The 25,117-nt window shown below is 41.8% G+C and overlaps 1 protein-coding gene across 1 annotated transcript in view; it reads right to left on the bottom strand.

Annotated features, from left to right (window-relative positions):
* Window positions 1-25,117, bottom strand: part of LOC128658006 (rac GTPase-activating protein 1-like) — a 578,168-nt gene that overhangs the window by 371,994 nt on the left and 181,057 nt on the right. Inside the window, exon 8 of the mRNA XM_053712449.1 lies at window positions 92-221. Coding sequence (XP_053568424.1) covers window positions 92-221 — 130 coding nt within the window. The remainder of the gene's footprint in view (window positions 1-91; window positions 222-25,117) is intronic.

The raw sequence follows: 25,117 nt of genomic DNA, 5'->3' as shown, positions 1-25,117 counted from the left end.
AAGTTGAGCACCACCAAATAGAACAAGCTAATAACCCATTTTCCTTCTTAACTGAGGGTCTCTCTCCATGTAAGTAAAAGTTGAATGTTACCAGACAGAGGAGAGAATGTGCGACTCTTGCGTGATCTTCGGCGTTGTTTGGCCTCTATGGTGGACACAGCATGGATGGGACCTCCTTCTGTGATTATCATGGAAGTTCTTGCCATAACTGTATCTTTGACCTGCAAAGATATGAAATATAAAAGGTAAATTTAATATGGGGCACACTCCAAGTATTTCTGCTGCACATCCGTTAAAAAAATCTTCCTGGTAAATCCAACAAAATTGAATAAATTCTTCAAGGAATTTCATTCACTATCTTAAAAGGATAGTCTAGTCAAAATTAAACTTTTATGATTCAGGTAGAGCGTGCAATTTTAAGCAACTTTCTAATTTACTCCATTTGTTCTCTTGGTATCTTTATTTGAATTGTAAGCTTAGGAGCCGGACAATTTTTGGTAAAGCACATGGGTAGAGCTTTCTGATTGGTGTTTAAATGTAGACCATGTGTTGTCATCCTGGGGGTCCCCATTCCAATCGGAATCTTGGGGACCTCCACACACTGTAGATGGAGAAACAGACATTCATCTGGAGGTTATTGCCACTTTAAGTGCAATCACCTGCATTTTACAGGGGGTGTATAACCTGTCACGTGCAAGAGGAAATTATCATCTTTTAAATTAGAGGTCATAACCCCCTCTAAATTTCAGGTGATCACCAGGGTTATGATCCCCTGCCAAAAGTACACAACTTTTCAGCGTTTGACAAGTGGGGACTTTGATGGCCCCTATACCAACCATAAAACACAAAGGAGTAATAAAAAAAATGAAATCAAAATAAATGGGAAAACTAGGAGAATGTAAAATTGTGATATTTTGTGAAATTGTATATAGGATGACTTTTTGTATAACTATTATGCTTTTTGTTTCATTTTAACATGTTTTGCTACGCTGAGTGAGTTTGGACAGGGACAGAAGCCACCCCTCTCGCAAATGGTACATAGAGTCCAAAATAACACATTTTATCTTCAGACTTTAAATTATCAATTGTTATTGAAAAATATAGATATAATATCCTAAATGTTGGTGTTTTGGGAAGGGGAGCCAATGTAAATGTGACTCCCATGCTCACATATACTATGCATACAATAGAAAACAACACAAACATGTACTATTTTATGTATTTTATATAGTGGAGATTTCATTAAGTATGATATTTCTGCAAAATTAAATTATTTTCAAAAAATTCTAGGTCTGCTGAAAATCAACAAGGTACGTATAAGTTTTGTGGGTACCTCATAAAAAAACATAATTTATGCTTACCTGATAAATTTATTTCTCTTGTAGTGTATCCAGTCCACGGATCATCCATTACTTGTGGGATATTCTCCTTCCCAACAGGAAGTTGCAAGAGGATCACCCACAGCAGAGCTGCTATATAGCTCCTCCCCTCACTGCCATATCCAGTCATTCGACCGAAACAAGACGAGAAAAGGAGAAACCATAGGGTGCAGCGGTGACTATAGTTTAATTAAAATTTAGAACTGCCTTAAAAGGACAGGGCGGGCCGTGGACTGGATACACTACAAGAGAAATAAATTTATCAGGTAAGTATAAATTATGTTTTCTCTTGTTAAGTGTATCCAGTCCACGGATCATCCATTACTTGTGGGATACCAATACCAAAGCTAAAGTACACGAATGATGGGAGGGACAAGGCAGGAACTTAAACGGAAGGAACCACTGCCTGTAGAACCTTTCTCCCAAAAACAGCCTGCGAAGAAGCAAAAGTGTCAAATTTGTAAAATTTTGAAAAGGTGTGAAGCGAAGACCAAGTCACAGCCTTGCAAATCTGTTCAACAGAGGCCTCATTTTTAAAGGCCCAGGTGGAAGCCACAGCTCTAGTAGAATGAGCTGTAATCCTTTCAGGGGGCTGCTGTCCAGCAGTCTCATAGGCTAAGCGTATTATGCTCCGAAGCCAAAAGGAGAGAGAGGTTGTCGAAGCTTTTTGACCTCTCCTCTGTCCAGAGTAAACGACAAACAGGGCAGATGTTTGACGAAAATTTTTAGTAGCCTGTAAGTAAAACTTCAAGGCACGGACTACGTCCAGATTATGCAAAAGACGTTCCTTCTTTGAAGAAGGATTAGGACACAATAATGGAACAACAATCTCTTGATTGATATTCCTGTTAGAAACCACCTTAGGTAAAAACCCAGGTTTGGTACGCAGAACTACCTTGTCTGAATGAAAAATCAGATAAGGAGAATCACAATGTAAGGCAGATAACTCAGAGACTCTTCGAGCCGAGGAAATAGCCATCAAAAACAGAACTTTCCAAGATAAAAGTTTAATATCAATGGAATGAAGGGGTTCAAACGGAACTCCCTGAAGAACTTTAAGAACCAAGTTTAAGCTCCACGGGGGAGCAACAGTTTTAAACACAGGCTTAATCCTAACCAAAGCCTGACAAAATGCCTGGACGTCTGGAAATTCTGCCAGACGCTTGTGCAAAAGAATAGACAGAGCAGAGATCTGTCCTTTTAAAGAACTAGCTGATAAGCCTTTGTCCAAACCCTCTTGGAGAAAGGACAATATCCTAGGAATCCTAACCTTACTCCATGAGTAACTGTTGCATTCACACCAATAAAAATATTTACGCCATATCTTATGGTTGATTTTCCTGGTGACAGGCCTCCGAACCTGTATTAAAGGTATCAATGACTGACTCTGAGAAGCCACACCTTGATAGAATCAAGCGTTCAATCTCCATGCAGTCAGTCTCAGAGAAATTAGATTTGGATGATTGAAAGGACCTTGTATTAGAAGGTCCTGCCTCAGAGGCAGAGTCCATGGTGGAAGAGATGACATGTCCACTAGGTCTGCATACCAGGTCCTGCGTGGCCACGCAGGGGCTATCAGAATCACAGATGCTCTCTCCTGTTTGATTTTGGCAATCAGTCGAGGGAGCAGAGGAAACGGTGGAAACACATAGGCCAGGTTGAAGAACCAAGGAGCTGCTAGAGCATCTATCAGCGTTGCTCCCGGGTCCCTGGACCTGGATCCGTAACAAGGAAGCTTGGCGTTCTGGCGAGACGCCATGAGATCCAGTTCTGGTTTGCCCCAACGATGGACCAGTTGAGCAAACACCTCCGGATGGAGTTCCCACTCCCCCGGATGAAATGTCTGACAACTTAGAAAATACGCCTCCCAGTTCTCTACGCCTGGGATGTGGATCGCTGACAGGTGGCAAGAGTGAGACTCTGCCCAGCGAATTATCTTTGAGACTTCTAACATCGCTAGGGAACTCCTGGTTCCCCCTTGATGGTTGATGTAAGCCACAGTCGTGATGTTGTCCGACTGAAATCTGATGAACCTCAGTGTTGCTAACTGAGGCCAAGCTAGAAGAGCATTGAATATTGCTCTTAACTCCAGAATATTTATTGGGAGGAGTTTCTCCTCCTGAGTCCACGATCCCTGAGCCTTCAGGGAGTTCCAGACTGCGCCCCAACCTAGAAGGCTGGCATCTGTTGTTACAATCGTCCAATCTGGCCTGCGAAAGGTCATACCCTTGGACAGATGGACCCGAGAAAGCCACCAGAGAAGAGAATCTCTTGTCTCTTGATCCAGATTTAGGAGAGGGGACAAATCTGAGTAATCCCCATTCCACTGACTTAGCATGCATAATTGCAGCGGTCTGAGATGCAGGCGCGCAAATGGCACTATGTCCATTGCCGCAACCATTAAGCCGATTACTTCCATGCACTGAGCCACTGACGGGCGTGGAATGGAATGAAGGACACGGCAAGCATTTAGAAGTTTTGATAACCTGGACTCCGTCAGGTAAATTTTCATCTCTACAGAATCTATAAGAGTCCCTAGGAAGGAGACTCTTGTGAGTGGTGATAGAGAACTCTTTTCCACGTTCACTTTCCACCCATGCGACCTCAGAAATTCCAGAATTATCTCTGTATGAGACTTGGCAATTTGAAAGCTTGACGCCTGTATCAGGATGTCGTCTAGATACGGAGCCATCGATATGCCTCGCGATCTTAGAACCGCCAGAAGTGAGCCCAGAACCTTTGTAAAAATTCTCGGGGCAGTGGCCAACCCGAAGGGAAGAGCTACAAATTGGTAATGCCTGTCTAGAAAGGTAAACCTTAGGAACTGATGATGATCTTTGTGAATCGGTATGTGAAGGTAGGCATCCTTTAAGTCCACTGTGGTCATGTACTGACCCTCTAGGATCATGGGTAGGATGGTCCGAATAGTTTCCATTTTGAATGATGGAACTCTGAGGAATTTGTTTAAGATCTTTAGATCCAAGATTGGTCTGAAGGTTCCCTCTTTCTTGGGAACCACAAACAGATTTGAATAAAATCCCTGTCCTTGTTCCGTCCGCGGAACTGGATGGATCACTCCCATTACTAGGAGGTCTTGCACACAGCTTAGGAATGCCTATTTCTTTATCTGGTTTGCTGATAACCTTGAAAGATTAAATCTCCCTTGTGGAGGAGAAGCTTTGAAGTCCAGAAGATATCCCTGAGATATGATCTCCAACGCCCAGGGATCCTGAACATCTCTTGCCCACGCCTGGGCGAAGAGAGAAAGTCTGCCCCCCCACTAGATCCGTTTCTGGATAGGGGGCCGTTCCTTCATGCTGTCTTGGGGGCAGCAGCAGGCTTTTTGGCCTGCTTGCCCTTGTTCCAGGACTGGTTAGGTTTCCAGGCCTGTCTGGAATGAGCAACAGTTCCCTCTTGTTTTGAAGCGGAGGAAGTTGATGCTGCTCCTGCCTTGAAATTTCGAAAGGCACGAAAAACATAATTTATGTAAGAACTTACCTGATAAATTCATTTCTTTCATATTAGCAAGAGTCCATGAGCTAGTGACGTATGGGATATACATTCCTACCAGGAGGGGCAAAGTTTCCCAAACCTCAAAATGCCTATAAATACACCCCTCACCACACCCACAATTCAGTTTAACGAATAGCCAAGAAGTGGGGTGATAAAAAAGTGCGAAAGCATATAAAATAAGGAATTGGAATAATTGTGATTTATACAAAATCATAACCACCACAAAAAAAGGGCGGGCCTCATGGACTCTTGCTAATATGAAAGAAATGAATTTATCAGGTAAGTTCTTACATAAATTATGTTTTCTTTCATGTAATTAGCAAGAGTCCATGAGCTAGTGACGTATGGGATAATGACTACCCAAGATGTGGATCTTTCCACACAAGAGTCACTAGAGAGGGAGGGATAAAATAAAGACAGCCAATTCCTGCTGAAAATAATCCACACCCAAAATAAAGTTTAACGAAAAACATAAGCAGAAGATTCAAACTGAAACCGCTGCCTGAAGTACTTTTCTACCAAAAACTGCTTCAGAAGAAGAAAATACATCAAAATGGTAGAATTTAGTAAAAGTATGCAAAGAGGACCAAGTTGCTGCTTTGCAGATCTGGTCAACCGAAGCTTCATTCCTAAACGCCCAGGAAGTAGATACTGACCTAGTAGAATGAGCTGTAATTCTCTGAGGCGGAATTTTACCCGACTCAACATAGGCAAGATGAATTAAAGATTTCAACCAAGATGCCAAAGAAATGGCAGAAGCTTTCTGGCCTTTCCTAGAACCGGAAAAGATAACAAATAGACTAGAAGTCTTACGGAAAGATTTCGTAGCTTCAACATAATATTTCAAAGCTCTAACAACATCCAAAGAATGCAACGATTTCTCCTTAGAATTCTTAGGATTAGGACATAATGAAGGAACCACAATTTCTCTACTAATGTTGTTGGAATTCACAACTTTAGGTAAAAATTCAAAAGAAGTTCGCAACACCGCCTTATCCTGATGAAAAATCAGAAAAGGAGACTCACAAGAAAGAGCAGATAATTCAGAAACTCTTCTAGCAGAAGAGATGGCCAAAAGGAACAAAACTTTCCAAGAAAGTAATTTAATGTCCAATGAATGCATAGGTTCAAACGGAGGAGCTTGAAGAGCTCCCAGAACCAAATTCAAACTCCAAGGAGGAGAAATTGACTTAATGACAGGTTTTATACGAACCAAAGCTTGTACAAAACAATGAATATCAGGAAGAATAGCAATCTTTCTGTGAAAAAGAACAGAAAGAGCAGAGATTTGTCCTTTCAAAGAACTTGCAGACAAACCCTTATCTAAACCATCCTGAAGAAACTGTAAAATTCTCGGTATTCTAAAAGAATGCCAAGAAAAATGATGAGAAAGACACCAAGAAATATAAGTCTTCCAGACTCTATAATATATCTCTCGAGATACAGATTTACGAGCCTGTAACATAGTATTAATCACGGAGTCAGAGAAACCTCTTTGACCAAGAATCAAGCGTTCAATCTCCATACCTTTAAATTTAAGGATTTCAGATCCTGATGGAAAAAAGGGCCTTGTGACAGAAGGTCTGGTCTTAACGGAAGAGTCCACGGTTGGCAAGAGGCCATCCGGACAAGATCCACATACCAAAACCTGTGAGGCCATGCCGGAGCTACCAGCAGAACAAACGAGCATTCCTTCAGAATCTTGGAGATTACTCTTGGAAGAAGAACTAGAGGCGGAAAGATATAGGCAGGATGATACTTCCAAGGAAGTGATAATGCATCCACTGCCTCCGCCTGAGGATCCCGGGATCTGGACAGATACCTGGGAAGTTTCTTGTTTAGATGGGACGCCATCAGATCTATTTCTGGAAGTTCCCACATTTGAACAATCTGAAGAAATACCTCTGGGTGAAGAGACCATTCGCCCGGATGCAACGTTTGGCGACTGAGATAATCCGCTTCCCAATTGTCTACACCTGGGATATGAACCGCAGAGATTAGACAGGAGCTGGATTCCGCCCAAACCAAGATTCGAGATACTTCTTTCATAGCCAGAGGACTGTGAGTCCCTCCTTGATGATTGATGTATGCCACAGTTGTGACATTGTCTGTCTGAAAACAAATGAACGATTCTCTCTTCAGAAGAGGCCAAAACTGAAGAGCTCTGAAAATTGCACGGAGTTCCAAAATATTGATCGGTAATCTCACCTCCTGAGATTCCCAAACTCCTTGTGCCGTCAGAGATCCCCACACAGCTCCCCAACCTGTGAGACTTGCATCTGTTGAAATTACAGTCCAGGTCGGAAGCACAAAAGAAGCCCCCTGAATTAAACGATGGTGATCTGTCCACCATGTTAGAGAGTGTCGAACAATCGGTTTTAAAGATATTAATTGAGATATCTTCGTGTAATCCTTGCACCATTGCTTCAGCATACAGAGCTGAAGAGGTCGCATGTGAAAACGAGCAAAGGGGATCGCGTCCGATGCAGCAGTCATAAGACCTAGAATTTCCATGCATAAGGCTACCGAAGGGAATGATTGTGACTGAAGGTTTCGACAAGCTGTAATCAACTTTAGACGTCTCTTGTCTGTTAAAGACAGAGTCATGGACACTGAATCCATCTGGGAACCCAGAAAGGTTACCCTTGTCTGAGGAATCAAAGAACTTTTTGGTAAATTGATCCTCCAACCATGATCTTGAAGAAACAACACAAGTCGATTCGTATGAGATTCTGCTAAATGTAAAGACTGAGCAAGTACCAAGATATCGTCCAAATAAGGAAATACCACAATACCCTGTTCTCTGATTACAGACAGCAGGGCACCGAGAACCTTTGTAAAAATTCTTGGAGCTGTAGCTAGGCCAAACGGCAGAGCCACAAATTGGTAATGCTTGTCCAGAAACGAGAATCTCAGGAACTGATAATGATCTGGATGAATCGGAATATGCAGATATGCATCCTGTAAATCTATCGTGGACATATAATTCCCTTGCTGAACAAAAGGTAAGATAGTCCTTACAGTTACCATCTTGAACGTTGGTATCCTTACATAACGATTCAATATTTTTAGATCCAGAACTGGTCTGAAAGAATTCTCCTTCTTTGGTACAATGAAGAGATTTGAATAAAACCCCATCCCCTGTTCCGGAACTGGAACTGGCATAATTACTCCAGTCAACTCTAGATCTGAAACACATTTCAGAAATGCTTGAGCTTTTACTGGATTTACTGGGACACGGGAAAGAAAAAATCTCTTTGCAGGAGGTCTCAACTTGAAACCAATTCTGTACCCTTCTGAAACAATGCTCTGAATCCAAAGATTGTGAACAGAATTGATCCAAATTTCCTTGAAAAAACGTAACCTGCCCCCTACCAGCTGAGCTGGAATGAGGGCCGCACCTTCATGTGGACTTAGAAGCAGGCTTTGCCTTTCTAGCTGGCTTGGATTTATTCCAGACTGGAGATGGTCTCCAAACTGAAACTGCTCCTGAGGATGAAGGATCAGGCTTTTGTTCTTTGTTGAAACGAAAGGAACGAAAAACAGAATTTATGTTTACCTGATAAATTTCTTTCTCCAACGGTGTGTCCGGTCCACGGCGTCATCCTTACTTGTGGGATATTCTCTTCCCCAACAGGAAATGGCAAAGAGCCCAGCAAAGCTGGTCACATGATCCCTCCTAGGCTCCGCCTACCCCAGTCATTCGACCGACGTTAAGGAGGAATATTTGCATAGGAGAAACCATATGGTACCGTGGTGACTGTAGTTAAAGAAAATAAAATATCAGACCTGATTAAAAAAACCAGGGCGGGCCGTGGACCGGACACACCGTTGGAGAAAGAAATTTATCAGGTAAACATAAATTCTGTTTTCTCCAACATAGGTGTGTCCGGTCCACGGCGTCATCCTTACTTGTGGGAACCAATACCAAAGCTTTAGGACACGGATGAAGGGAGGGAGCAAATCAGGTCACCTAAATGGAAGGCACCACGGCTTGCAAAACCTTTCTCCCAAAAATAGCCTCAGAAGAAGCAAAAGTATCAAACTTGTAAAATTTGGTAAAAGTGTGCAGTGAAGACCAAGTCGCTGCCCTACATATCTGATCAACAGAAGCCTCGTTCTTGAAGGCCCATGTGGAAGCCACAGCCCTAGTGGAATGAGCTGTGATTCTTTCGGGAGGCTGCCGTCCGGCAGTCTCGTAAGCCAATCTGATAATGCTTTTAATCCAAAAAGAGAGAGAGGTAGAAGTTGCTTTTTGACCTCTCCTTTTACCTGAATAAACAACAAACAAGGAAGATGTTTGTCTAAAATCCTTTGTAGCATCTAAATAGAATTTTAGAGCGCGAACAACATCCAAATTGTGCAACAAACGTTCCTTCTTTGAAACTGGTTTTGGACACAGAGAAGGTACGATAATCTCCTGGTTAATGTTTTTGTTAGAAACAACTTTTGGAAGAAAACCAGGTTTAGTACGTAAAACCACCTTATCTGCATGGAACACCAGATAAGGAGGAGAACACTGCAGAGCAGATAATTCTGAGACTCTTCTAGCAGAAGAAATCGCAACTAAAAACAAAACTTTCCAAGATAATAACTTAATATCAACGGAATGTAAGGGTTCAAACGGAACCCCCTGAAGAACTGAAAGAACTAAATTGAGACTCCAAGGAGGAGTCAAAGGTTTGTAAACAGGCTTGATTCTAACCAGAGCCTGAACAAAGGCTTGAACATCTGGCACAGCTGCCAGCTTTTTGTGAAGTAATACCGACAAGGCAGAAATCTGTCCCTTCAGGGAACTTGCAGATAATCCTTTTTCCAATCCTTCTTGAAGGAAGGATAGAATCCTAGGAATCTTAACCTTGTCCCAAGGGAATCCTTTAGATTCACACCAACAGATATATTTTTTCCAAATTTTGTGGTAAATCTTTCTAGTCACAGGCTTTCTGGCCTGAACAAGAGTATCGATAACAGAATCTGAGAATCCTCGCTTCGATAAAATCAAGCGTTCAATCTCCAAGCAGTCAGCTGGAGTGAAACCAGATTCGGATGTTCGAACGGACCCTGAACAAGAAGGTCTCGTCTCAAAGGTAGCTTCCAAGGTGGAGCCGATGACATATTCACCAGATCTGCATACCAAGTCCTGCGTGGCCACGCAGGAGCTATCAAGATCACCGACGCCCTCTCCTGCTTGATCCTGGCTATCAGCCTGGGGATGAGAGGAAATGGCGGGAACACATAAGCTAGTTTGAAGGTCCAAGGTGCTACTAGTGCATCCACTAGAGCCGCCTTGGGATCCCTGGATCTGGCCCCGTAGCAAGGAACTTTGAAGTTCTGACGAGAGGCCATCAGATCCATGTCTGGAATGCCCCACAGGTGAGTGACTTGGGCAAAGATTTCCGGATGGAGTTCCCACTCCCCCGGATGCAATGTCTGCCGACTCAGAAAATCCGCTTCCCAATTTTCCACTCCTGGGATGTGGATAGCAGACAGGTGGCAGGAGTGAGACTCCGCCCAAAGAATAATTTTGGTTACTTCTTCCATCGCTAGGGAACTCCTTGTTCCCCCCTGATGGTTGATGTACGCAACAGTCGTCATGTTGTCTGATTGAAACCGTATGAACCTGGTCCTCGCAAGCTGGGGCCAGGCCTGGAGAGCATTGAATATCGCTCTCAGTTCCAGAATATTTATCGGTAGAAGAGATTCTTCCCGAGACCAAAGACCCTGAGCTTTCAGGGATCCCCAGACCGCGCCCCAGCCTATCAGACTGGCGTCGGTCGTGACAATGACCCACTCTGGTCTGTGGAACATCATCCCTTGAGACAGATTGTCCAGGGACAGCCACCAACGGAGTGAGTCTCTGGTTCTCTGATTTACTTGTATCTTCGGAGACAAGTCTGTATAGTCCCCATTCCACTGACTGAGCATGCACAGTTGTAATGGTCTTAGATGAATGCGCGCAAAAGGAACTATGTCCATCGCCGCCACCATCAACCCGATCACTTCCATGCACTGAGCTATGGAAGGAAGAGGAACGGAATGAAGTATCCGACAAGAGTCCAGAAGCTTTGTTTTTCTGGCCTCTGTTAGAAAGATCCTCATTTCAAAGGAGTCTATAATTGTTCCCAAGAAGGGAACCCTTGTTGACGGGGATAGAGAACTCTTTTCCACGTTCACTTTCCAGCCGTGAGATCTGAGAAAGGCCAGGACAATGTCCGTGTGAGCCTTTGCTTGAGGAAGGGACGACGCTTGAATCAGAATGTCGTCCAGGTAAGGTACTACTGCAATGCCCCTTGGTCTTAGCACCGCTAGAAGGGACCCTAGTACCTTTGTGAAAATCCTTGGAGCAGTGGCTAATCCGAAAGGAAGCGCCACGAACTGGTAATGTTTGTCCAGGAATGCAAACCTTAGGAACCGATGATGTTCCTTGTGGATAGGAATATGTAGATACGCATCCTTTAAATCCACCGTGGTCATGAATTGACCTTCCTGGATGGAAGGAAGGATAGTTCGAATGGTTTCCATCTTGAACGATGGGACCTTGAGAAATTTGTTTAAGATTTTGAGATCTAGGATTGGTCTGAACGTTCCCTCTTTTTTGGGAACTATGAACAGATTGGAGTAGAACCCCATCCCTTGTTCTCTTAATGGAACAGGATGAATCACTCCCATTTTTAACAGGTCTTCTACACAATGTAAGAACGCCTGTCTTTTTATGTGGTCTGAAGACAACTGCGACCTGTGGAACCTCCCCCTTGGGGGAAGTCCCTTGAATTCCAGAAGATAACCCTGGGAGACTATTTCTAGCGCCCAAGGATCCAGAACATCTCTTGCCCAAGCCTGAGCGAAGAGAGAGAGTCTGCCCCCCACCAGATCCGGTCCCGGATCGGGGGCCAATATTTCATGCTGTCTTGGTAGCAGTGGCAGGTTTCTTGGCCTGCTTTCCCTTGTTCCAGCCTTGCATTGGTCTCCAAGCTGGCTTGGCCTGAGAAGTATTACCCTCTTGCTTAGAGGACGTAGCACCTTGGGCTGGTCCGTTTTTACGAAAGGGACGAAAATTAGGTCTATTTTTTGCCTTGAAAGGCCGATCCTGAGGAAGGGCGTGGCCCTTACCCCCAGTGATATCAGAGATAATCTCCTTCAAGTCAGGACCAAACAACGTTTTCCCCTTGAAAGGAATGTTTAGTAGCTTGTTCTTGGAAGACGCATCAGCCGACCAAGATTTCAACCAAAGCGCTCTGCGCGCCACAATAGCAAACCCAGAGTTCTTAGCCGCTAACTTAGCCAATTGCAAAGAGGCGTCTAGAGTGAAAGAATTAGCCAATTTGAGAGCATTGATTCTGTCCATAATCTCCTCATAAGGAGGAGAGTCACTATCGAGCACCTTAAGCAGTTCATCAAACCAGAAATATGCGGCAGTAGTGACAGGGACAATGCATGAAATGGGTTGTAGAAGGTAACCCTGCTGAACAAACATCTTTTTAAGCAAACCTTCTAATTTTTTATCCATAGGATCTTTGAAAGCACAACTATCCTCTATGGGAATAGTGGTGCGTTTGTTTAAAGTAGAAACCGCTCCCTCGACCTTGGGGACTGACTGCCATAAGTCCTTTCTGGGGTCGACCATAGGAAACAATTTTTTAAATATGGGGGGAGGGACGAAAGGAATACCGGGCCTTTCCCATTCTTTATTAACAATGTCCGCCACCCGCTTGGGTATAGGAAAAGCTTCTGGGAGCCCCGGCACCTCTAGGAACTTGTCCATTTTACATAGTTTCTCTGGGATGACTAAATTTTCACAATCATCCAGAGTGGATAATACCTCCTTAAGCAAAATGCGGAGATGTTCCAATTTAAATTTAAATGTAATCACATCAGATTCAGCCTGCTGAGAAATGTTCCCTAAATCAGTAATTTCTCCCTCAGACAAAACCTCCCTGGCCCCCTCAGATTGGGTTAGGGGCCCTTCAGAGATATTAATATCAGCGTCGTCATGCTCTTCAGTAACTAAAACAGAGCAGCCACGCTTACGCTGACAAGGGTTCATTTTGGCTAAAATGTTTTTGACAGAATTATCCATTACAGCCGTTAATTGTTGCATAGTAAGGAGTATTGGCGCGCTAGATGTACTAGGGGCCTCCTGAGTGGGCAAGACTCGTGTAGACGAAGGAGGGAATGATGCAGTACCATGCTTACTCCCCTCACTTGAGGAATCATCTTGGGCATCATTGTCATTATCACATAAATCACATTTATTTAAATGAATAGGAATTCTGGCTTCCCCACATTCAGAACACAGTCTATCTGGTAGTTCAGACATGTTAAACAGGCATAAACTTGATCAGAAAGTACAAAAAACGTTTTAAAATAAAACCGTTACTGTCACTTTAAATTTTAAACTGAACACACTTTATTACTGCAATTGCGAAAAAACATGAAGGAATTGTTCAAAATTCACCAAATTTTCACCACAGCGTCTTAAAGCCTTGAAAATATTGCACACCAATTTTGGAAGCTTTAACCCTTAAAATAACGGAACCGGAGCCGTTTTAAGCTTTAAACCCCTTTACAGTCCCTGGTATCTGCTTTGCTGAGACCCAACCAAACCCAAAGGGGAATACGATACCAAATGACGCCTTCAGAAGTCTTTTATAAGTATCAGAGCTCCTCTCACATGCGACTGCATGCCATGCCTCTCAAAAACAAGTGCGCAACACCGGCGCGAAAATGAGACTCTGCCTATGCTTTGGGAAAGCCCCTAAAGAATAAGGTGTCTAAAACAGTGCCTGCCGATATTATTATATCAAAATACCCAGATAAAATGATTCCTCAAGGCTAAATATGTGTTAATAATCAATCGATTTAGCCCAGAAAAAGTCTACAGTTTAAATAAGCCCTTGTGAAGCCCTTATTTACAATCGTAATAAACATGGCTTACCGGATCCCATAGGGAAAATGACAGCTTCCAGCATTACATCGTCTTGTTAGAATGTGTCATACCTCAAGCAGCAAGGGACTGCAAACTGTTCCCCCAACTGAAGTTAATTGCTCTCAACAGTCCTGTGTGGAACAGCCATGGATTTTAGTTACGGTTGCTAAAATCATTTTCCTCATACAAACAGAATTCTTCATCTCTTTTCTGTTTCTGAGTAAATAGTACGTACCAGTACTATTTGAAAATAACAAACTCTTGATTGAATAATGAAAAACTACAGTTAAACACTAAAAAACTCTAAGCCATCTCCGTGGAGATGTTGCCTGTACAACGGCAAAGAGAATGACTGGGGTAGGCGGAGCCTAGGAGGGATCATGTGACCAGCTTTGCTGGGCTCTTTGCCATTTCCTGTTGGGGAAGAGAATATCCCACAAGTAAGGATGACGCCGTGGACCGGACACACCTATGTTGGAGAAACGATTATTAGCCCTGTTTTTACCTTTAGATTTTTTATCCTGTGGTAAAAAAGTTCCTTTCCCACCAGTAACAGTTGAAATAATGGAATCCAACTGAGAACCAAATAATTTGTTACCCTGGAAAGAAATGGAAAGTAAAGTTGATTTAGAAGCCATATCAGCATTCCAAGTTTTAAGCCATAAAGCTCTTCTAGCTAAAATAGCTAGAGACATAAACCTGACATCAACTCTGATAATATCAAAAATGGCATCACAGATAAAATTATTAGCATGCTGAAGAAGAATAATAATATCATGAGAATCACGATGTGTTACTTGTTGCGCTAAAGTTTCCAACCAAAAAGTTGAAGCTGCAGCAACATCAGCCAAAGATATAGCAGGTCTAAGAAGATTACCTGAACACAGATAAGCTTTTCTTAGAAATGACTCAATTTTCCTATCTAGAGGATCCTTAAACGAAGTACCATCTGACGTAGGAATAGTAGTACGTTTAGCAAGGGTAGAAATAGCCCCATCAACTTTAGGGATCTTGTCCCAAAATTCTAATCTGTCAGACGGCACAGGATATAATTGCTTAAAACGTTTAGAAGGAGTAAATGAATTACCCAAATTATCCCATTCTTTGGAAATTACTGCAGAAATAGCATTAGGAACAGGAAAAACTTCTGGAATAACCACAGGAGCTTTAAATACCTTATCTAAACGTTTAGAATTAGTATCAAGAGGACCAGAATCCTCTATTTCTAAAGCAATTAGAACTTCTTTAAGTAAAGAACGAATAAATTCCATTTTAAATAAATATGAAGATTTATCAGCATCAACCTCAGAGACAGAATCCTCTGAACCAGAGGAGTCATCAGAATCAGAATGATGATGTTCATTTAAAAATTCATCTGTAGGGAGAGAAGTTTTAAAAGATTTTTTACGTTTACTAGAAGGAGAAATAACAGACATAGCCTTCTTTATGGATTCAGAAACAAAATCTCTTATATTATCAGGAACATTCTGCACCTTAGATGTTGAGGGAACTGCAACAGGCAATGGTACTTTACTAAAGGAAATATTATCTGCTTTAACAAGTTTGTCATGACAATCAATACAAACAACAGCTGGAGAAATAGCTACCAAAAGTTTACAGCAGATACACTTAGCTTTGGTAGATTCAGCACTTGACAGCGATTTTCCTGTAGTATCTTCTGGCTCAGATGCAACGTGAGACATCTTGCAATATGTAAGAGAAAAAACAACATATAAAGCAAAATTGATCAAATTCCTTAAATGACAGTTTCAGGAATGGGAAAGAATGCCAAAGAACAAGCTTCTAGCAACCAGAAGCAATAAAAAATGAGACTTAAATAATGTGGAGACAAAAGTGACGCCCATATTTTTTCGCGCCAAATAAGACGCCCACATTATTTGGCGCCTAAATGCTTTTTGGCGCCAAAAATGACGCCACATCCGGAACGCCGACATCTTTGGCGCGAAATAACGTCAAAGAATGACGCAACTTCCGGCGACACGTATGACGCCGGAAACGGAAATAGAATTTTTGCGCCAAAAAAGTCCGCGCCAAGAATGACGCAATAAAATGAAGCATTTTCAGCCCCCGCGAGCCTAACAGCCCACAGGGAAAAAGTCAAATTTTAAGGTAAGAAAAAATAGTCAAATCAAAATGCATTATCCCAAATATGAAACTGACTGTCTGAAAATAAGGAAAGTTGAACATTCTGAGTCAAGGCAAATAAATGTTTGCATACATATATTTAGAACTTTATAAACAAAGTGCCCAACCATAGCTTGGAGTGTCACAGAAAATAAGACTTACTTACCCCAGGACACTCATCTACATATAGCAGATAGCCAAACCAGTACTGAAACGAGAATCAGCAGAGGTAATGGTATATATAAGAGTATATCGTCGATCTGAAAAGGGAGGTAAGAGATGAATCTCTACGACCGATAACAGAGAACCTATGAAATAGACCCCTTAGAAGGAGATCACTGCATTCAAATAGGCAATACTCTCCTCACATCCCTCTGACATTCACTGCACGCTGAGAGGAAAACCGGGCTCCAACTTGCTGCGGAGCGCATATCAACGTAGAATCTAGCACAAACTTACTTCACCACCTCCATCGGAGGCAAAGTTTGTAAAACTGAATTGTGGGTGTGGTGAGGGGTGTATTTATAGGCATTTTGAGGTTTGGGAAACTTTGCCCCTCCTGGTAGGAATGTATATCCCATACGTCACTAGCTCATGGACTCTTGCTAATTACATGAAAGAAATTAGACTGTTTGGCCTTTGATTTGGCCCTGTCCTGAGGAAGGGTATGACCCTTGCCTCCAGTAATGTCAGCAATAATTTCCTTCAAGCCATGCCCAAATAAGGTCTGCCCCTTGAAAGGAATGTAGAGTAATTTAGACTTTGACGTCACGTCAGCTGACCAGGATTTAAGCCATAGCGCCCTACTCGCCAGGATGGTGAATCCGGAATTCTTAGCCGTTAGTTTAGTCAAATGAACAATGGCATCAGAAACAAATGAGTTAGCTAGCTTAAGCATTCTAAGCTTGTCAATAATTTCATTCAATGGAGCTGTCTGGATGGCCTCTTCCAGGGCCTCAAACCAGAATGCCGCCGCCGCAGCAGTGACAGGCGCAATGCATGCAAGGGGCTGTAAAATAAAACCTTGTTGAATAAACATTTTCTTAAAGTAACCCTCCAATTTTGTATCCATTGGATCTGAAAAAGCACAACTGTCCTCAACCGGGATAGTGGTACGCTTTGCTAAAGTAGAAACTGCTCCCTCCACCTTAGGGACCGTCTGCCATAAGTCCCGTGTAGTGGCGTCTATTGGAAACATTTTTCTAAATATAGGAGGTGGGGAAAAGGGCACACCGGGTCTATCCCACTCCTTGCTAATAATTTCTGTAAGCCTTTTAGGTATAGGAAAAACGTCAGTACACACCGGCACCGCATAGTATCTATCCAGCCTACACAATTTCTCTGGAATTGCAACTGTGTTACAGTCATTCAGAGCAGCTAATACCTCCCCAAGCAATACACGGAGGTTCTCAAGCTTAAATTTAAAATTAGAAATCTCTGAATCAGGTTTCCCTGAGTCAGAGATGTCACCCACAGACTGAAGCTCTCCGTCCTCATGTTCTGCATACTGTGACGCAGTATCAGACATGGCTCTAACAGCATTTGCGCGCTCTGCATCTCTCCTAACCCCAGAGCTATCGCGCTTGCCTCTTAATTCAGGCAATCTAGATAATACCTCTGACAGGGTATTATTCATGATTGCAGCCATGTCCTGTAAGGTAATCGCTATGGGCGTCCCTGATGTAATTGGCACCATATTAGCGTGCGTCCCCTGAGCGGGAGGCGAAGGGTCTGACAAGTGGGGAGAGTTAGTCGGCATAACCCCTCGACAGAACCCTCTGGTGATAATTCTTTTATAGATAAAGAGTGATCTTTACTGTTTAAGGTGAAATCAATACATTTAGTACACATTCTCCTATGGGGCTCCACCATGGCTTTCAAACATAATGAACAAGTAGGTTCCTCTGTGTCAGACATGTTTAAACAGACTAGCAATGAGACTAGCAAGCTTGTAAAACACTTTAATACAAGTTTACAAGCAATATAAAAAACGTTACTGCGCCTTTAAGAAACACAAATTTTCCCAAATTTTGAAATAACAGTGAAAAAATGCAGTTACACTAACGAAATTTTTACAGTGTATGTAAAAAGTTAGCAGAGCATTGCACCCACTTGCAAATGGATGATTAACCCCTTAATACCAAAAACGGAATAACAAATGACAAAAACGTTTTTTAAACAGTCAGCTCTACTGTGGCTTTTTACCTCCCTCAATACGACTTTTGAAGCCTTTTGAGCCCTTCAGAGAAGTCCTGGATCATGCAGGAAGAAGCTGGATGTCTGTGTCTGTAGTTTTTGCTGTGCAAAAAAACGCCAAAATAGGTCCCTCCCACTCATATTACAACAGTGGGAAGCCTCAGGGAACTGTTTCTAGGCAAAATTCAAGCCAGCCATGTGGAAAAAACTAGGCCCCAATAAGTTATCACCAAACATATGTAAAAAACGATTAAACATGCCAGCAAACGTTTTAAAATACACTTTTATAAAAGTATGTATCTCTATTAATAAGCCTGATACCAGTCGCTATCACTGCATTTAAGGCTTTACTTACATTACTTCAGTATCAGCAGCATTTTCTAGCAAATTCCATCCCTAGAAAAATATTTTAACTGCACATACCTTATTACAGGAAAACCTGCACGCTATTCCCCCTCTGAAGTTACCTCACTCCTCAGAATATGTGAGAACAGCAAAGGATCTTAGTTACTTCTGCTAAGATCATAGAAAACGCAGGCAGATTCTTCTTCTAAATACTGCCTGAGATAAACAGTACACTCCGGTACCATTTAAAAATAAACTTTTGATTGAAGAAATAAACTAAGTATAAAACACCACAGTCCTCTTACGACCTCCATCTTAGTTGAGAGTTGCAAGAGAATGACTGGATATGGCAGTGAGGGGAGGAGCTATATAGCAGCTCTGCTGTGGGTGATCCTCTTGCAACTTCCTGTTGGGAAGGAGAATATCCCACAAGTAATGGATGATCCGTGGACTGGATACACTTAACAAGAGAAATACAAACTAAACTCTGCTCGTCCAAAATCCAACACACAAGAAATTTAAAAGGGGGAAGAAGAAGATTCTGTCCCAAGGATATCCTATATTGTTTGGTCAAATATATAAAATAATTGACCAAACAAGGCTACAGAGTGTCATACAAATAAAAATATGATACTTTCCAGTAGGCACTCACCTACCACTAAACAACCAAAGCCAAACCAGTACTGAAACATATCAGCAGAGGTTATGGAATAGGATTATATTGTAGAATGAGGCAAAAGACAAGTCCCTGTGACCACTATTGAATGTTAATGACAAAACTTCCCATGAGGTGAAAAGGAGAGCCTCTAACCATACCCCATATACATCTCTCTGAAAAACACTTTACTCTGAGTGGAAAACGGGCCTCAACCTAAACTGAAAGCCCCTGTCACTGAAGAATCATTAGCACATCTTTATTCTCCACCTACCTCCAGTGGAGGCAAAGACAAGACTGAGATACATGTTGGGTGGGAGGAGGTTTATAGAGCTCTTTGTGTATGGGCATATTTGCCTCTTCCTAGTTGTAGGAAAGAGTAATTCCCAGTAGTAAAGGATTGTGGGCTCTCACTACCTATATGAAAGAAATAATGGTTCTTAAAACTGCTCTGTCCTGATGAAAATTCAGGAAAGGAAAATCATAGGATAGAGCCGAAAGTTCATACTCTTCTAACTTGGAAAAAGACTAAAAGAAAGAACTTTCCAAGGTAAAAGTCTATGCATAGACTAAAAAGGATGAGACTGAAAAACTCTTAAATCCAGGTTAAGGTTCAACATAGGGACACCGGCGCTCTGCGGTCTAAAATGACAGCACAGATACGGCAGAGCATTAGAGGCGCCAAGCACAGCGCAGCCTCCGGCGATCACAGTTGGCGCATAGAGAAGAAGCAGCGGAGCACAAGGGACACTGGCTCAGACACAGGTGGGACACAACCATAAGGTAAAAGAGTGCAGTGCATAGAGCCGCAAAGCAGAAACACATCAGGCCATATAAGAACACTGAAAAGAGCATGCAAAGGTGGTCGCTGTGTCCTCCCCTAATATAGTCAGCAGCAGTGCGGTCCCCCCCTGCATGTGACCATAACATATAGCAGAGGCTAGATCACCAGTGCAGCAGGGTGACAATTTGAAGCAGGTAAACAGACAGAGAAAAGGAAGAAGTTGCACCCCAAAATAAAAGGGAGAACTAATAAGAGGGCTAAAAACAGAATAATAAAGTGGATAAGCAATATCAGCACGGGGCAAAGAGGGGATCCATAAAGCAAAAAATTAAGCATAAAAAGGCAGACCACGTGGAGACAAGCAGTTAGTACTAAGCAGACACATCTCATATTAGTGCTGACAGCAGAGAACTAGGCAGCAGCAAGTACAATCTGCAACAGCCATAGAGACAAACAGTATATCTGCCATCATATGCCAGAATACTTAGTGAGAGCATCCCCATTGAACTTCAACTAAATAAAAAGTAATTAACCATTAAAAAAACGCGCTACAATTCCACATCATCTCTAACCAGCACGGAAATAGGTAACAAAGACTAGCTGGAACAAGACACCAGCTTAAGCGCAGATACTAATAAGATAAAACTTTATGGTTATGCCAGCTAAAAAACAACCAAAACTGGATACACCAGCCAAAGCCAAAAAAATCAGCCAATACCTGCAACCTATGGAAAGTAACACAAATAAGAACTCTGACACACAAGAGATGGCACAAAAAACAACACAAGCAATGGATGTGCAAATTGACGACTCGGCACACGAGATCACCAAAGCAGATCTACAACAATTGGCGACAAAAGAAGATATCAAAACTGCTATGTCAGACATGAGACACATGTTTAACGAAATGAAAAAAAAGATATAAAAAAAAGTAGAACGCAAATTGTCAACACTGGAAGAGGGTCACAATACTGCGACACAAGACATACAACACTTGTCCCAACTCTCATATGACCAAGAGGAAACGATCCATAATCTAATGGAGAAAGTGGAAGACTTAGATAACAGGGGACGCCGAAACAACCTGCGGATAAGAGGATTACCAGAAAGCATTCAACCCCCTGCAATCCCAGGATATCTGCAGGATCTTTTCAGGACTATCAAAGTTTCAAACACCGCACCAGACATAGTCATTGAACGTGCCCATAGAGCACTAAGAGCCAAACCACCTGCGAAAGCTCCACCACGGGACATTATAGGGAAATTTCTCAACTACCAAGACAAAGAGGAAATACTGAGACATTCACGTCAGAAACATCAACTCACTCATGCTGGCATTAGTATTCAAATCTTTACGGACTTAATTTCTGCCATCTTACAGAAACGGAGGGATCTACAGTTCGTGACAGCAGTGCTGAGAGCACCTGCAGCAACAGAAAAACAGAGGATCTACGGCCCAAAAGACCATGGGCAGTTTCAATCCAATCGCACCGCCATCAGACAAATAGGACATAGAGACATAAAAGCTCAAGACAAAAGACATTCATGGGCCCACAGTCACAGCAGATGACATCCCAGCAACAGGATACATGAGTATACCAACTATACATGTATATATGTTAATGTTGTTAATAATGCTGTTAAAATGTTGCTGTTCTTATGGAACTGTTGTGGTACATTAGTGCTAACAAAATATAAAATCCACTCCTGTGGCCCCAGGTTATATACTCCTCAATAGAAGGGTGAAGAAGTAAAGTAATAATATGCCCACAATGCAGAGGACAACTAACACCCTTAATATTTCATAAAGCCAACTAACTCCATGCTGGAACATGGAATCCTGAACTCCCCCTCACAACACAGATCACCACAGACTCGGCCGACCCAATAAAACTGAGGGAATTCTCATTTAAAACCATAACATCAGGGGGAAAGATGTTACCGCGTACAGAACTAGCAAACATAATAGGCGACAATCCACAAGCATGGTTCGTACATGTCCAAATTAACACACAAATTAAAAAAGAACTTAACAAGACAGTTGACGCGCTTTGAAACCCTATGCACATCAACGCATTACCCCCAACACACCATTTCAGCTCTGTACAAGATACTGTTGAATCCTGTAGTGGAACAGCTCCCATCCTACTGTCACAAGTGGACTAGGGAATTAAACATAGAAATCACACAAAGACTGGTTGCGGATATTCCGAAACCACAAAAGAGCATCAGTCTCTGCCATGATACAAGAAACTAATTTCAAGTACCTGTCCAGATGGTACCTCACACCGGTGAGACTCCAAAAGATATACAAGCAGGCAAACAATCACTGCTGGAGAGGATGCAGTGAATTGGCAGATATGCTTCACGTGTGGTGGGAATGTGAGAGGGTAGAAACCTTCTGGGGAGAAATAATCACACATATTAACAAAACACTTGACACGCACTTGACCAGAGACCCGGGACTATTGCTTCTCCATAATATCCCGAACTTTAAAGACGACATAAAACAAACATTGCTGTTTATCATGATCAACAGTGCAAAAACACTTATACCCCAAAAGTGGAAAACCACGGAGGTAGCAAGCATCACAACCTGGAAACAAAAGGTAGACTACTTGCTTCTATTAGAGAGATATCACTTTCTCAAAACGGGCAAACTGGAGACACACGAATATATGACAATGCGATGGAATGCACATAAAGGGGACTGACCCGTACTAAGGCACACTCGGACAGTAATGGACACGCATCGACACATTTACGACAAGACGTAATGAAACTCACAAGACACACAAACAGCTCAAGAAGATCACTGATAACATACCATCACCAAAGGCCATGCTTTACACCATCCCTTTTCTCTCCTTCCCCTTCTAGCCCTCTCTCCCCCTCCTTCCCTTTTAGAGCTATTATAGATTTGTTTGATAGTTTGCTACAGCAGATTGAAGACACCTGATGGACATTGTGTTCCTATTATAGTCTATACATTTGTTTCAGCCAACCACTTGAACATTCTGAACTTTCATAGCCCAAAAGTGGCTAGCACAAATATCACTGGAACTGGCTGAGGGCAACCTCAAAATATACCAAAGAGCTTTGACTTGACCAAGACTTGGAATATCAAATCCCATGTACACAATTGCATTATTTGTATAACGATTTTCTATGGATGTTTTAAAGGCTCATAATGTAACCAGAGCCAAGTTTATAAGATTGTTTATACTTGAATAAAGCTCATTTAAAACTAAAACAAAAACAAAAAAAAAAGCTTAGAGATTATTTTTTTTGTGATACAAGACTGACTAAATTTGATCTTTAAGGGAACTGGCTGATAAACCCTTTCCCAGGCTGGCATGTAAGAACTGTAATATGCGAGGAATTCAAACAGAATTCCAATGGAATTCCAATGGAAATGCATAGTCTCACTCCAAGTAAGAAAAGTCTATAATACACAGACATAAATATGCCTGATCACAAGCTTCCAAGCTTGAATTAAAAAGTCAATCACTCGATCGGAGAAACCTCTGAGACGAGTTTAGGCGTTGAGTCGCCATGCTGTCAAATTTAGAGATTTGAGGATGAAAGAAGGGACCTTGTGTGAAAAGGTCCTTCCTGACAATAAGACACCAAGGCTGAGTAAAAGAACTAAAGAAGTGAGGGATATATGCAACAACAAAATACTTGTATTCTGTTATTTTAAAAAAAAATGCAACTAGATGTATATATATATATATATATACACATATATATACACACACACATATATATGTATATGTGTATATGTGTATATGTGTATATATATATATGTATATGTATATATATATATATATATATATATATATATATATATATATATATATATATATATATATATATATATATATATATACACAAACATACATACACACTAATACAGCCAAACACTCCAGATGACCATTGGTGTCCAGGGTGCAACAGAAATTAGCACACAGTTCAGAAAAGAGTGCACTCAATGTGTCTTTTTGCAAAGTTTAATATGCAATTGTAAACCCGGTGAGTGCACTCTCTTTTCTGAACTATATACACACATACACACATATACATACACACACACATACACAGTGGATATAAAAAGTCTACACACCCCTGTTAAGATGGCAGGTTTCTGTGATGTAGAAAAATGAGACAAAGAAATAATTACAGAACTTTTTACACCTTTAATGTGACCTATAAATTATGCAACTCAATTTAAAAACAAACTGAAATCTTTTAGGTGAAGGGAAGTAAAAATAAAAAATTTAAATATGGTTGCATAAGTGTGCACACCCTTAAACTAATACTTTGTTGAAGCAACTTTTGATTTTATTACAGCACTCAGTCTTTTTGGGTACGAGTCTATCAGCATGGCACATGTTGACTTGGCAGATTTGCCCACTCTTCTTTGCAAAAACACTCCAAATCTGTCAGATTGCGAGGGCATCTCCTGTGCACAGCCCTCTTCAGATCACCCCACAGATTTTCAATTGGATTCAGGTCTGGGCTCTGGCTGGGCCATTCCAAAACTTTAATCTTCTTCTGGTGACGCCATTCCTTTGTTAATTTGGATGTATGCTTTGGGTCGTCATGCTGACAGATGAAGTTCCTCTTCATGTTCAGCTTTCTAGCAGAAGCCTGAAGGTTTTGTGCCAACATTGACTGGTATTTGGAACTGTTCATAATTCCCTCTACCTTGAATAAGGCCCCAGTTCCAACTGAAGAAAAACAGCCCCAAAGCATGATGCTGCCACCACCATGCTTCACTGTGGATATGGTGTTCTTTTGATGATGTGCAGTGTTTTTGCGCCAAACATATCTTTTGGAATTATTGCCACAAAGTTCAACCTTGGTTTCATCAGACCATAACACTTTTTCTCACATGCTTTTGGGAGACTTCAGATGTGTTTTTGCTCAATTTAGCTGGGCTTGGATGTATTTCTTCATAAGAAAAGGCTTCCGTCTTGCCGTCTACCCCAAAGCCCAAACATATGAAGAATACGGGAGATTGTTGTCACATGTACTACACAGCCAGTACTTGCCAGATATTCCTGCAGCTCCTTTAATGTTGCTGTAGGCCTCTTGGTAGCCTCCCAGACCAGTTTTCTTCTCGTCTTTTCATCAATTTTGGAGGGACATCCAGTTCTTGGTAATGTCAC

The sequence above is a fragment of the Bombina bombina genome, chromosome 1 (genome assembly GCF_027579735.1).
Source record: "Bombina bombina isolate aBomBom1 chromosome 1, aBomBom1.pri, whole genome shotgun sequence".
NCBI lineage: Eukaryota > Metazoa > Chordata > Amphibia > Anura > Bombinatoridae > Bombina > Bombina bombina.
This window is presented reverse-complemented; position numbering and strand designations above follow the sequence as displayed.